The sequence below is a fragment of the Dama dama genome, chromosome 4 (assembly GCF_033118175.1).
Source record: "Dama dama isolate Ldn47 chromosome 4, ASM3311817v1, whole genome shotgun sequence".
NCBI lineage: Eukaryota > Metazoa > Chordata > Mammalia > Artiodactyla > Cervidae > Dama > Dama dama.
Window position 1 is genome coordinate 17,000,151 of NC_083684.1, and position 15,164 is coordinate 17,015,314.

Here is a 15,164-nt window from a genome sequence, read left to right on the forward strand (position 1 = left end):
CAGGCAAGTTAACCTGGAGCCTCGGTTTCCTTTTGGTGAAAGGGGATGGTAGGGCTACCCCGGGATCTCTGAGGATGAAGCACAGTGAGTTAACACTGTGAGCTGGAATGCACTTGCCGAGAAAAACTGTGGCTGTCACTGTTAAAAGATTCGTAAGGGGACACAGGGGACCTTGTCATAAAACAGTTCTATTTAAAGCATAAAACATTATTTTATTGCTATTTTAAGACCGGGGAAAAGTGATGTCAAAGATGAATCTGAGGATAACAAAGCTTGTTCCTAAGTCTGTTGCCTAATACTGTTAATACTGTTTTTTAAGCCTTTTCTGTTTTTCATTGGAACAGTTCTTGTGCTTCCTAGTTGATAAATGTCAGTGTTTGGGGGTGGGGGCAAATACCTTTGAAAATTCTAATCATTCAATAATTACATGCTAGTGAGCTGAATGAAGCCTTGATGAAGCCTGCCTTCCCTGTGGGTGTGACTGTGCTCTGTAGTAAGCCGTCAGCTCCCAGAGCAGAGCAGGAGGATTGCTCCTGAGATGCCGTTAACGCCTTCACTGTGCTCCCGTCTTTCAGAGTTACTGGAGAATGTCACCCTGATTCATAAACCGGTGTCATTGCAACCCCGCGGGCTGATCAACAAAGGAAACTGGTGCTACATCAATGCTGTATCCTTCTCAGATGCTGTCCCTAAAGCTGGCTTTCTGCAGCATCCTCTTCCCAGGGCACATTTGACTTAGTTCAGCTTCTGTGGGGCGTCCACAGAACTTTCGATTTGAAGTTTTGAATCCAAAACTTTGGTTCCTTATTGCTTATCAACTGGGTTATTTCTGACCACCCCCCCACACCCTCCCCCCCCCAAAAAAAAAGATGATGACTGACAAAATCAAGCAAGTTTAGTTCTCATTAAAATGGTCCTGAAAAAAAAGGGTGGGGATTCCTGAATAGTAGGGTAGAGTGACCACTTAAACTGGATATGTTGTGCTAATTGACTTAATCTTGGTTAAGTCAAGATCTTGTTTATAAATTCCTTGGATATCACAAGGCATTTGTTGTGGGGATTATTTGGTTTGTTCCCTTTTGTGTTTACATATCTCAGTTGTTCAGTGTTCTTGGCTTATTGAGTTTTGTGTGCTCTTTCCACACTCTGGAGCGTCAATTTCATTTCCTTTACGCTTCCTCACTGCTGTTGTTTAGACACTGCAAGCCTTGGTGGCTTGCCCACCGATGTATCACCTGATGAAGTTCATTCCTCTGTATTCAAAAGTGCAAAGGCCTTGTACGTCCACACCCATGATAGACAGCTTGTAAGTAAGCTGCTGAGAGCACGTCAAGGAGTGGGCTTCCCCCTCTGATAATTAGATTCAGATAGCAAAGTTTTTGATTTCCTATAAATCAATCTTGTTCTTTTTTTTTTTTTTTTTAATTTACTGTTCATGATTTTGTATGGAAGTTAACCAGAAATGCAGTTGTTTTATCTGTGTTCTTCAGTGTTAGTTGAATAAATTTTAATGTTTATTTATTTATTTTTTTAATGTTTAGCAATTTGTATCTCTTAAAAAGATTTAAGAACTCACTAGCCTTTACCGCATTGGTTACCTAAAGTTTGCTATCTTCATACAAGGTAATACTCTACTTAGCCATCAGGTCTCTTTAGTGATAGTATGTCTTTTTTTGAAAAACGTGCTGACTAAATTCATTCATGTCTTCTATTTTTGCTTTATATATCTAAACTGTCATTATTAACATGATATAAATTATGATATTGATGTTAACATTGAAAAAAAGTGTACTAAACATTTTTTCCCCCGTGTTTAGTGTTCGGCTAATGAATGAGTTTACTAATATGCCAGTACCTCCAAAACCCAGACAAGGTGAGTGGAAACCAGGGCTTCTGATATCATTACATATGGGGAGCTATGAAGTCAGATGACTAAGACTGAGAAATTCAGTCTTGCTGGGAAAAAAATGTCTTTTTACATGCAGGTTGCTATACTTAAGCTCTCAAGTTTGGGCGATGGTGGGGGGAATTTTGGTGATCATGCTTTTTGTCATTTCAAAAATTGCGTTGTGAAAATCTGTGTCCTGTTTCCATTGCAGCTCTTGGGGATAAAATCGTGAGGGATATCCGCCCTGGAGCTGCCTTTGAACCCACATATATTTATAGACTCCTGACAGTGATCAAGTCGAGCCTGTCTGAAAAGGTGGGAACTGACGTTCCGTAGTGGGCGTGAAGCTCGTGCCATACCCATTGTGTGTTCGCTGCTTGCCCTCTGCTTTCAAGTGTGTGGTGAAGCAGGGGTTCAGTGGATCTGGGCTGGCTCTGGAGGCAGTTGCTAGGATGGGTTAGAGTGTGGAATGACAGTCATGGGGGTCAGACAACGTGTGTATCATTTACTGTGACCACTACTGCTGTGTGTTTATTCCATATATTAACTTACTTCCCCCTGTGAAGGTAGTTAGTGTGATAATTGTTTGCTTGTTACATTTGAGGAAAGTGAAGTCACTGTCCAGGGTCCCAGCTAGGAAGAGGCGGAGCCTGGCAGCCAAGCCAGCTCCTTGCCCTCTGAGGGACTGCCCTGCTGCTGCAGGGCCTGGGGCCCTGAACCACGCCAGCATTCGGGAGGGCTGCTGTCTTCCTTATGCTCCTGCTGCAGCAGCTCCTGGGCCTGTGACTTTCTGACGACCTACATTTTTAATCATGCACTGTGCTACTGAAGGCGTGGGACTCAAGGCCATGGAGGTCTTGTCCAGGGCCCTGACGCATGGCCTTGAAAGGAAATCAGGGCAACCTTAGCACAGTGAACTGGAGCATTTCTTTCCTCCCCGATGGAGTTTGTGATGAGTCAAGACAAGCAATGAAATGATGGTCAGGGAAATGCTTTAGGAAACAGTGAAAGAAATTCTGTTAAAACTGAGTGAAGTAATATTGTTTGAAACCCCGTGGTTTAACAGAAGAGTGGATACTCTGGGCAGTCCATCAGGATACCACCAGGGGCTCTTCCTGTGCTCGCAGCAGAGCCTTGAGCGTTAAGTTTGGAATTTAGGGATGTTTCTGTGTTGGAAATGCACACATGGAGTCATTGTGCCCTCTGCTTTCAAGGAGCTCATCCTCCAGTAAGGGAGTTAGATCAAGAATTTAAGAAAACAGGCAAGACAAGCTCTAAGGTAGATGCGTGTCCAGATGCTTTAGAAGACCTAGGACGCCCCCAGCTCAAGGGAAGCAGAGGTAAAGCCGGGGGCTTCCCCTAGCTGAGCAGCGCTGTGATCCTGTGGCTTTTATATCACTGTTGGCTTGTTGGGGTCCGTGTGACACCCCCTCAGGATTAGTGCTTAGCTGGAAGATCTCACAGGACTCCGGAGCTGTTCCTTCAGTGGGTTTAGCAGAGCCTGAGGACTCGGGCAGCGTCTGCAGTCTCGAGACTCCCGTTCAGGTGCAGCCACACAGTCCTCACTTAGGTCCTCCCACGCCACACTGGGGCAGCGTGTGGGATGTGGTCCACCCGGTACACTCCTTGGAGTCTCAGTGTTCAGGGGTTGTGTTAGGGGCCGGCTGCCTCGCACAAACCCAAATTCCAGACCCCCAGAAGGAAAGCCAGCGCTCAGCAGAAACCACACTGTGTGCACGATTTGGGCATGCTCCCTTCCTGGTTCCCGGAATGGGGGGAGCCCTCCCGAAACCCAGGTTCCCAGATGCCAGCTGAGGCCCAGCCCCGCAAGCAGCTCTTTCCCAGCCCTGTGAGCTCTTCTCTGTGTCTCGGGCTGTGCCAGCCTCTGCCGTTTCCCACAGACACACACCAGAAGCCCCCGTCCACAGCTCCAGTTACATGAGAGTAAGCAGATCTGCTCAGAGACCGCAAGCAGAAGAGCTTGCAGATCCTTGAAACATGCCCATGGTTATGCTCCAAAGAGTGGAGTGTGAAGTGATCATGATAAATTACACAGTCAGACGAACCCATGTGAGATGACACGTCTCTGTGTGATTCATCTACCAGTGATTGTGCTGATGTGTGGAACAGGCAGCTGAACCGTTAAAGGAGTAGTCTTTCACATGTAACATCTTTTCTCCCTTGGTTGCCCACTGTCAAAAATGGAAGGAGACATACAGAGGTTGCTAATTTTACAGCTTACAGTGTGCATGGGGACCCCTGGGGTTGTGCAGTGGGGTGGCCTAGACATTGAGTTCATGTTTTTATTTCATTTTAATAAAAAAGCAACTTTTAAAATAACTTATCATAAAGGTAGTGTCTATTTATTGTAGGAAATTTCAGAAGTACAGAAAAGCAAAATTGAAAAAAACAAACAAAACACCCTTTTTATTGCTTAGAGATAAATGTTTAATCTCCCTCCCTCTCCTCTTCTTCACCATCTTGTCAAGAAAAAATCCATATGGTTTTGGGGAAACTCTTTATGTTAAGTCTTATTGAACATTCAGGAGAAGGCTAGTTTGTATATGCAGATAATATACTCTGTGCAGGCCTTGGAGAGTAATCTGTTAAAATTAACACGATCCTGTTGGACCTTCTCAGGGTCGACAAGAAGATGCTGAAGAGTACTTAGGCTTCATTCTAAATGGACTCCACGAGGAAATGCTGAACCTAAAGAAACTTCTCTCACCAAATAATGAAAGTAGGTTACAGTGTGCTTACTACAGAAGCGTGTAGAACATTTGTTTAAGAATCTTTCTTAGACAAATGCTATATATAATCCTCATATAATAAGTTGCCTTCTCCACAACAGTCATTCAGCCTTCAAGAATCACTTGTTTGATAACTAGTTACTTTTATATTGCTTATTATGTACCACTGAGAATGTTATATTTTGTATATGTAAAAATTTGTCCAGAACCTTTGCTTTTTTCCCTACAACTTGTAATTAAGAAAATGATTAAACATAGAGAAAAGCTGGAAGAATAATTTGGTGATTACCTGTATGACTGATGGATTCTACAGTTGTTACCACACTATTCTTACTGATCTGTTTCTATCCCCCTTGCCCCACCAGAGGAGTTTTTACTCTGAAAGTGATTCAAAATCAAGTTACAGATGGTGGTTTAGTTCACTTCTCCTGGTAAAACGTGCGTCCCCTGAGGTAGGGGTGACTTTCCTGGTACCCTGAGTCCCCTCGCAAGTGAAGGAGCCTGACTGCGATTACACGGCAGAGTCTGCATCCCCATCCCACCCGCGTGCCCCAGGTGTCCCCTGGTGTCATCCATCCCTGGTCAGACCAGCAGGGACACGGGGGCATCGTGCCATTGTGTATGTCCGCAGTGTACCACTCACCCTGAGTTCACTCTGACACTGCAGTTGACAGGTCTGTGTAGGTGGCTCGTGTAGAACTTTCTTTTATTTTTGTTCTTTGTGTTAATGTGTATATAGTAGCCTAAGCAGATGGTCTGCTTTTCAGAACTTACTATTTCCAATGGACCCAAAAGCCACTCAGTGAATGAAGATGAGCAGGAAGAACCAGGAGAAGGAAGTGAGGACGAATGGGAGCAAGTGGGCCCCCGAAACAAGACCTCAGTCACTCGCCAAGCGGACTTTGTTCAGACCCCCATCACGGGCATTTTTGGTGGACACATCAGGTTTTACGCTTTTCTTTTTCAAAAATGCTTGTTTATTTGGCTGAGCTGGGTCTTAGTTGTGGCATGCAGGAACTTCCATCTATAGTAGCAGCATGTGGGATCTAGTCCCTGACCAAGGACCAAATGCAGGCTCTCCGCATTGGGAGTGTGGAGTTTTAGCCACTGGACTGTGGCAGAAATCCTGGTTTAGCTTTTTCTGGAATAATTTAGCATGTGCATTTTTTTAGTGTTTTGCCATTTTGCTGGAGGGCGTGGTGTAAGATTTGTCCTAAGACATTTTGGGTGGGATGGTTTGCCTCTGCGCTGTGTGCCTGCTCTGTTCTCGGGCCTCCTGACACTCGCCTTGCCGGCCCCACAGGACCCATGGTGGCAGTCCTGTGGAAGGCAACACCCCGCCGGTCCGCCAGTGGCTCCTGGCCCCCCTCAGCCCTGAGCACACTGACATTCCCCCCGTCAGCTGCTCACAGCCTGGAAGGAGGAGAAAGACAAGTTAATGGGAATACATGTTTTGTTAAGATATCCGTGTATCTGGTTGGAGGGGTTTCAGGCCCTGGAGCCAGCTGAGCTGGGAAGTTGAGGGAGAAGCTTTTACATTGAGGAAGACACGTGGCACCTCCTTGCCCCAGCTCCCTCAGGCCAGCTGCCCTTTGCTCATTCACGAAGTCCTTCTAGAAAGTTTTTGCTTATTTAGTTACGTTGGAGCTGTTCAGTACTACGTGATGTGGAGTTCAGTAGAACTTGTGCTGACTCCAAGGACCTCCTTGCACCTCCAGAGTCCTCAGGGACCTCATTACAGCTCAGTCTTCTTCTGAAGGCCTTAGCTTCACCTCCAGGAGTGTTTGTTTTTTTTTAAAGTGAGACTCTTAGTTTTCCATTGTTCTAAAAGAAGTAATGCCCTTTTCAAGGCATTGGAAGTTCGGTCTCTCTGCTAAAACAGCTTAGGTTGAGTGCCTTTCACAATCAGGCCTCCCGGGCTGGTCCCTCGACCTTGAACGTGTGGTTCCTGTGCCCTCACTGTGGACTGGACTCTGTGGGCCCCTTCCTGTTTTGGAGTCTGTTGCGTCAGTCTCCAACTGAGAGGTTTTCTCCTAAAATCCACCCCCTTCTGGGAGCTTTTCAGTTTCCCAAGGAGACTAGCACCTTTCTCCACATTTCCCACCCTCTTGGTAAAGTCCAGACCCATCACTGCTGTCCCCCCTGTTACTCTTTGGGACCAAGGGAACAGCCGCTGCTCTCTGGGCCGCCTCCTCACGAGGGCCTGGAGGTGCTGCCGTGCTGTGTGTCGGGGAAGCGGCGGGAGAGAAGAAAACCCTGGCAGGAAGCTGCTGACCTGCCCTTCACAGCAACTCCTCATGAAGTCTAACCACTGTCCACCCCTTTATTTGTGTGTAAATTAGGGAACTTGTGATGCAGTCAGAGTTCTGTGTTGAGTTCCTTGCTGAGGCTTGATGAGACATAGCCCCAGCATATACTTTTACTCAGAAAAACTTAGACACAGGAAAATGAATTGGAAAACCAGCTAAGGAAGCAAGGCTGAGCTGTGTCCGCCTCCCTGTCTCACACACCCTGCTCTCCTTCCTTTGTGGAGTTGTTTTCAGGGGTGAAGGCTACCCAAGACATTCTGTGTACCTTGGAGTTCACTCTTATTAAAACAGCCTGCGGGGACTTCCTTGCCGGTGCCGTGGATAAGAATCTGCCTGCCAGTGCAGGGGACACCAGTTCAATCCCTAATCTGGGAAGATTCCACACGTCGTGGAGCAACTAAGGTCGAGCGCCACACTACTGAGCCTATGCTCTAGAGCCTGTGCAACGAAGCGTAGCCCCTGCTTGCTACAACTAGAGAAAGCCCGTGCAGAGCAATGAGGACCCAGCACAGCCAAAAATAAAATAAGAAAAATTTAAAAATCAGTCAATCAGTCAGTAAAACAGCCTGCGACACTTTGAGAGGATACAAAGAGAGCCAGCATTTTGACTGTGGCAGGATCATCACCTTTGCTAACTGGTGCATTAAATAAAGCAGAGAAGGCCTTTGGAAGCCTTTCAAATTTCCAGCTGGTGGATTGAGTTGCTAGAAATTTTTTCAAGGTGGTATTGAGCAGAGTTACATTAAAATTCAGCATAGTTTTGGCATTTCTGTCCTCTCCTGTCACCTGACAGAGATGCTGAATTATCTTGCTTGTGGCACTATAATCTCGTTTGTTTTTCCTGTCCTGCTGCATAACCTCACGGGGAGCGGGAAGGCGGGCTCTTAGGTGTGCTGTGCTCTCCACCCCCAGGTCTGTGGTTTACCAGCAGAGTTCAAAAGAGTCTGCCACCCTGCAGCCGTTCTTCACCCTGCAGCTGGACATCCAGTCCGACAAGATACGCACCGTGCAGGACGCGCTGGAGAGCCTGGTGGCCAGAGAGTCTGTCCAGGGTTACACCACCAAGACCAAACAAGAGGTACGTTTGCTGTGTGTCTGGGATGTTTGTCCTGGGGCCCTCTGTGGGGCGGGGGATGGGGGGGTGCGGGGGACACGGATCTGGAATGAGGAAAAGTGGGTTTCAGCTCTGCTCCTCAGATCAGTTGTTTAACATTTTTTGGACTGAAAGCGTCTACGTTTGAGAATGAAATGGCTGAAACATCATCGTCTCTGGTTCTGACTGTGGAACTGTAGTCACATTTTCATTCATTCATCATTCGTGTAGTGTGTGAGACACTCGACTGTAGATACTCCATGGGGATGTAGAGATGACAGGGCCATTTCCACCCTTGGGATCTCAGTCTGAATGGAAAGACAGGTGAGAAAGCGTCTGGAAACCAAGAAAAAGCCAGGTGGTGGTGGCCACTAGGCTTGCTTCCCCAAAGCCTGACACCCTTCAGACACCTTCAGCCAGACAGGCGGGCACTTCTCCGAAAGTTTGCTGGGTGTTTTTTCTGTGCTGCTATCTTTTGGATTGTGACTTGAGCAAGTATTTTCTACCGAAGGTATTCTCCATAGAAACACAGGAAGCATCACCACGTTTGAAGGTACAGAGAACAGTACATAAAGAGGTTAAATTTGCTTCTGAAGATACATTTAAATAAAAAGCAGCATTCAGTAGACTTTTGAAAGTGCTTAAGGGGCATTTCAAATGGATAAAACTGGAACTGTTATAAAACCAATGGTTAGACCAAACATCTTTAAGGTCATTTAGAGCGTCTAATGCAAGAAACAAATTGGCCTCAGCTTTCTCTGTATTGTGAGAGTTACTAAAAAATGAGTCAGTAACGTATGTAATTTAAGGTGTTACTAAGTAAGCCTTTGAATTTGTATGCCAGTTTAATGCCCTAGGACAAGAGTTCTTAACTTGGCCTAGGGCCCTGAGCTGCATCTGTAGGGATGTCAACATGTGCTGAAGGAGGTCAGTGGCGCTCAGAACGAGCCCGCGGGCCTCTGTACAGAGGGACCGGTGCCGCAGGAGGCGCGAGGCGCCGGCCCGGGAGGCTGAGGCGGCCGCCCGCAGTGAGACGGCGTGCCCGCTGTGCTCTGTCTCAGGTGGAGGTCAGCCGCAGAGTGACTCTGGAGAAGCTCCCCCCCGTGCTCGTGCTGCACCTCAAGCGGTTCGTGTACGAGAAGACCGGCGGCTGCCAGAAGCTCGTCAAAAGCATCGAATATCCTGTGGACTTGGAAATCAGTAAAGGTAACAGCGGTGGAAGGCAGGAGCGTACATGGCGACACTGTGGTGATGCTGGAAACCAGCCAGTTGCTCGAAGCTTACGCTTTTCTGTCCCGTCAGGATTCAGAAGCGCTGTCTCCTGATTTTTTCGTTCTGCATTTCTTGACTCCTTAATAGAGTTTTAGGTTAAAGTTCTCACTAAAATGGCTTTTTAAAGACAAAGTAAAAAAAAAGAATAAGCCATATGAACATATTACTAGGTGAGAAAAATACTAAAAAATATAAAAACTTTATGGATCAATGGTAATAAATACTTTTCCTTACACTGAAGATCAGCAACTGTGGGAGCAGCCTGCTTAATTGGGCTTTCTAGAGGATGGGAATGTTGCCCTCTGGCGCCAGTGGCCCTGCTCAGAGCTGCGGCCCAGCCCCAGGTCTCTGCCAGGTCACTGGGGCTCCAGCATGGGTGCTTTGTGGTCCAAGCACCCCATTGTCCTGCTAAGAGTGAACTTGAAGGAAAACTTCCCTGGAAAGCTTCAGAATTTATGAGAGATGTTATGTGTGAAACTACAATTCCCTCAGGAGCATAACAAGCTAAAGGTGATGCTCAGAGTGTTCAGGTGCCTGGAGACAGAGGACATGGATGCGGTCCTTGGGCTCCTGGAGGACCAGGCCTACCATCCTCCTCCTCCCCACGCTCCCCATACCACCCAGCCCTGTGACCTCCTGGGCAGCAGGACCTGCCGGGCATCGGGCCTGGGATCACCTGCTCCCCAGGGGCCTTGTACTTCCTCTTCCTACAGTGGGCTCTGGCTTTCAGCCCTGTTCTCAGGAGTGGCTGTCTTCTGCCTATAGGTGTGCTCCAGTGCCAGTTCATGGTCTGCTTGAGGACCAGAGAGGGGAAGAAATGCCCACCAAAAGTCATCTCACTGTTTACTGGAGTTTTGTGATCTGGCTCACATGGATAACGTTTCACATCTTAGGCTTTCCAGGGCTGCTTTGTTTCTGTCTTGCTTTTCCATTTTCTAGAACCTCTGCTTGTAAGGAGTTTCTAGCATGAGCTTGAGGCTCACTGCCCATCCTCTGATGGGTGGGTTCTACTGATGTGGTTACTGCCTTGCTGCTCAGTTGCCTGCAGACGAAGGGCTGGAGTGCTGGCGGGTCTCCCTGGTCCACGGGGTGGTGACTTTAATGGAGGCCGCTGTCTGTCCCTTTCTGACACCCTAGTATGTCAGCACTTTTATAGATTAAAATTGTTGATATTTTGTTTTTCAGAACTGCTCTCTCCAGGGGTTAAAAATAAGAACTTTAAATGCCACAGAACCTATAGGCTGTTTGCGGGTAAGTAAACTTTGTACAACATGATATTTCTTGGAAATATCATTATTATTAAAACAATGATTAAAAGGTTTTATACGCAGGTACAATTTTGTACTGTTGTAATACCATTTAATGTAGAGAAAAATTGTTGGTATCCCTGTGGACTTTATTAGTCTGGGAATCATTTGAAAATGTGTGTTTTACCTAAAATTTGGTGTGTTTGCAATTTGACAGAATGTCCTCTTGGCTCTAAAGCTCAGCCCAGTGTATGACCTCGTTTCACACGATGTTTCTGTCTGGGAGCCAGAGGAGTGAGGTTGTCGGGCTGGGAACCCTCCCTACTGGGGCTGGGGTGCCCATGGCCAATTGTGTTTGCTTTTCTGGCCATTTTTATTAGAATTTTCTAGCTTCTCTCCCACTCTCCTTTTGTGTTGCCTTCCATGAGCCTGTTTGTAATGACTGCTGTTTATTGGCCCTCACCAGTTCATTGACCTTTCCACCAGATACTTCTTATGTAGAAGCCCATTTAGTCCTTGACAGTTTGCTGAGAGGAACGCGGTGCTGTCCGCATTCTGTAGAAGAACTCACTGAAGCTGTGGAGGAGCACTGACAGCTCCGTGCCCTTCCGTGGCAGAATAGAGCCTCGCACTCTTGCCCTGGGTCCGCCCCCAGTGCTCGGAATGTGGATGTGGGCCCTGGTCGGTGGGTGGTTCAGAGCCCTGTGAGGAGGTGTAGGGCCCGGTCAGCTTTTTCTTCCCACTGGGTCCTGCTCCCTTTGACTTGTTCTTCTCCTCAAGGTGGCTCATCACAGCCTGGCCCCAGCCTGCTGGAAGCTGGTGGGCACTGCATTCCCCTGGCCTGCTGTGGGCTGGATGCTTGGAGGCCTCTCTGCGGCCTGCCTGTGAGGCCAGGGGCCCCCAGGGTGCAGCCTGGCCCCTGAGATTTGTCACTGAGGTCCCAGGGCACTAACATGTTTCCCTGAGTCCCCTGCAGCTCTCCCCTGGGGTCCTTGCAGTGGGGGTGATGTCACAGGCAGGATTAGGAGTCTCGTCTCCTGGTCAAGGGGACCATGGTGAGAGCATGGACTCCACCTGCCTTCACCCCTGAGTCCCCATTGTGAGCCTTCCGACCTCAGAAATAAAGTCACTGGATGGGTTGCAATTTTCTGTACAATGGGAGTAAAGAGGTACTTATTTAAAAATGGTTTTGACTGTGGGACAAAGAAAACAAGTTAGTACAGTGCATAAGCTTTTGAAAATCTCTGGTTCTCAGCTCTGCTTCTGTGACAATGAGCTTGCTGGGTATCCATGACGACGTCACCACATTAGCTATGGGGTTACTGTTTAAGAAGCCCGAATACAGGTAGAGGCTTCTCTTCTGAATATTTAGAATGAAGTGTCTCAAAGGAAATGCAAATCAGTTAAATCCACAGGTCCTTTCAGTCCCAGTGACCTGGTCACTAAAAAAAAAAGAAAAAAAAAAAGCCCAAAACTCTTTCCCACGTCACGTAGGCCTTAGAGGGGAAGTGTGGCAACCTCTCCGCTGGGGACCTGCAGGACAAGATGAAGCCGCCTCCTGGTGTTGGTCCCTTGGCTGAATTCCCACCCAGTGGCCCTACAAGCTTGCCATCCTCATGTGACCAGTCACGTTCATCACTGGTGGGCCAGGGCCCTGTGCCCTTTGAGCCCCAGCAGGGCCCAGCTCTAACCAGCCCAGGTCCCTGGCTCAGGGCAGGTTCAGGTCTTCTTTACAAGGGGAGAGTGCACTGACGTTCAGGTGTATTTGTTGCTGAAATTTCATTTCAGATTGTGCCTCTCTGCCCTAGAGACTCCTTCATGCCACTCACGGTAGCACATAGCTCCCCCTGGCCGCACGGCCGTCCCCTTCCCCGAATGTCACCAGAGGCTGCTTCCTTCACCAGCAGGCTCAGTCTGCTGCTTGGGCAGGCCATCCCTGGGTCCTCCTCTTCATGGAAGGGGGCAATGCCTTTCCGAAGAAAAACAGAGCAGTGACCAGTGTGCCGTGTCTACATGGTGGCTTCACAGGTGCCCACCCAGCCCAGCTAACTGCCCAGGCGACCCTCCTGGGGCAGTGCTGTCCTTGTCACGGATGACAGTCCTCAGCGAATCTCAGATTCTGTTTTTTTTTCATGTAATGTAAGCCTATTTCTAAACCACCAAACAGTCCTAATCTGTCCTATGAAAAAAATTCATCTTATTGTAATGTACTTGGCATTCCTCCTAGTGGGTTAGGCTTTTCCATGTTTCCACGCTGTCCCGGATTCAGACACTCTGCTGAGAACAGTCTGGAAGTGGGGTTGGCTGGATCAGGGCCTGGGGTTTGGGTCTCAGTGTGTGGTCCCCCAGGGCGCCTAGCTGACGGCTCTGCAGGCAGTGTCTCCTGTGTGTCCTGCTTCCCAGGGGGCTCTCTCCAGCCCCAAGTCTTCACAGGGCTCACAGATGGGACGACCCCATTATAAACTGGTATTTCTTTTATGGTTTGGGAGGTTTTGAACATGTTATTAGAGTATAGATGTGTGACTTTGTGTTGTAACTTGTCGGAGGGTTTTGAGTTTAGACAGCCTCACTGTGTGTGTCATGTTTCTCTGTCCCACCTGCCTTGGTGTTGGGTTTCGCGGGACTGGGGGGTGCCGTAGGCACTGGTGTGTGAAGCCGCTCTCACGGCGCCCGGCCCTCTCTTGCAGTGGTCTACCACCACGGCAGCAGCGCCACGGGCGGCCACTACACCACGGACGTCTTCCAGATCGGGCTGAACGGCTGGCTGCGCATCGACGACCAGACGGTCAAGGTGGTCAGCCAGCAGCAGGTGGTGAGGCCCGCCGCCGAGCGCACAGCCTACCTCCTGTACTACCGTCGTGTGGACCTGCTGTAGCCGCGCCCGCGCCGCCGCCCCGCTTCTCTTTAGTGGCTCTTTAGAGAGAGGCTCTTTCTCCCTGTCGCAAAAATGGGCTAGAATGAAAGGAGACGCCTTGGGGTTTGTGCACAACATAGCTTCTGTTGACTTCTAACTTCCAAATCAAAATCATCTGGTGAAAGAGACTGTCGCTTAATTCAAGAAAATACACGAGAAACACATTTCTGAAATAATGCTGATTCCTGAGTAAGAAGGGGAACTTGCGTTTGATTCCCGGTCTAATTGCATAGTAGAGTAAGTCCTGCACCAGCAACAACACTTGTAAATCTGTGAAAATGAATTTTATCTTTCCTTAAAAAAGATGAATTTTTTAATCCATCACACTTTTCGTCCCTCACCCTTTAGTTTTTGATAAACGATAAAAACGAGCCAGTTACCAGAGAAGAAATAGTTCTTCAAAAGATAAACAAACACAAAAAAAGTTGCTGGTTCCTAACAGGAAAAATGCATTTTAATGATTGTGTGCTGAGAAGATGCTTCCGTACACCCTGCAGATCAGATATTTGGAGTTATGATGCCCGTCACACAGAAGGGCGATTGTAACTTTATTGCCATCAAAAGATTTCAAAACACACTCATGCTCCTGTGTACACATAATGAAAAAGGAGCAAAATGATGAAGATTGCTATTTCCCTCCGTCTGCTGTCTAATTCTGCTGTCTGCTCTTCTACGATGCCGCGTCTCTAATTGTACACAGTTAGTGATAGCTAGGAGTATACAGTTGTCGCCCATCAATAAAAATCACAAAGTTGGTTTAAAACTGAATGTGTGTTGTTTCTTTGACGGCGAGTGCCTTATCCAGTAACCAGTGTTCAAGCAGGTAGGACTGTGCTGCCGGAATTAGAGTAAGCCCTTGGTACAGCCTGCTATGTTTGTGAACGCCAACCCAACCCTTAGATAGTCGTTGTTTACTGTTCCAGAGTTGCTAATGCTAGTGATTTGGATAGGTGGATTTTTTTAAGATCTTCAAATAGCAGAAGTGGGGGGTGGTGAGTGCTGTCCCCATTGTGTTGTCCCTGCGTTGCTCAGTTCGCGGGGGCGGGGGGGGGGGTGGTCGGTCTTGCGCAAGCATCCCCGTCGTTGCCTGCCACCAAGCTTCCTGACCATGCCATGGACACCACCTCTGCATGTGGAAAAGAAGCCTTTCGAGATGGAGAGACGTCATGCATGTCCTGACGCCCTGGCCCATGGCGCCCTGCACAGGCCCCTCACAGCAGTGAGCTGGGGTCCCCAGAGAAGCCGACTTACGTGGTCCAAGCTCTTCCTTTTAGCGTCCGCTGCTCATAGCCATGTGTCACTGTGAGCTTACTTTAGAACTACAGTGCTGTGAGAGCACGGGGAGCCGCACCCAGTGTTGTGTACAGGACAACAGCATGTACACGGATATGGCCGAGTCACCGTGCTGTACCCTGGAAGCGCAACATTGTAAATCAGCTGTACTTCAATAAAATATATGCACATTAAAAAATTGCAGCACTAATGTTGTCCCCTGGGCCGGCTTGCTGTGTCGTTGCTCTGCTCTGAGTTGTTTAGCTTCTTAACGAGTCATAATCAGCCTCTCATTAAAATGATGTACGATTGTTATGGAACATGTGGAGTCTAGAGTAAGTTTGGGGAAAGCAGTCTGCACAGCAGTAGCCCCACCACAGGGGTAGGAGCCTGTTCCAGAGCCTGGCACTGTGTTCTAC

At 48.0% G+C, this 15,164-nt stretch overlaps 1 protein-coding gene across 1 annotated transcript in view; it reads left to right on the top strand.

Annotated features, from left to right (window-relative positions):
* USP10 (ubiquitin specific peptidase 10) overlaps positions 1–14,241 on the top strand; it is a 64,519-nt gene extending 50,278 nt beyond the window's left edge. The window contains exons 5-14 of the mRNA XM_061138312.1: positions 576–667; positions 1,197–1,306; positions 1,818–1,873; positions 2,100–2,203; positions 4,529–4,628; positions 5,406–5,583; positions 7,860–8,025; positions 9,102–9,246; positions 10,498–10,563; positions 13,247–14,241. Coding sequence (XP_060994295.1) covers positions 576–667; positions 1,197–1,306; positions 1,818–1,873; positions 2,100–2,203; positions 4,529–4,628; positions 5,406–5,583; positions 7,860–8,025; positions 9,102–9,246; positions 10,498–10,563; positions 13,247–13,434 — 1,205 coding nt within the window. The 3' untranslated portion in view covers positions 13,435–14,241. The remainder of the gene's footprint in view (positions 1–575; positions 668–1,196; positions 1,307–1,817; positions 1,874–2,099; positions 2,204–4,528; positions 4,629–5,405; positions 5,584–7,859; positions 8,026–9,101; positions 9,247–10,497; positions 10,564–13,246) is intronic.
* Positions 14,242–15,164: the final 923 nt, after the last annotated feature.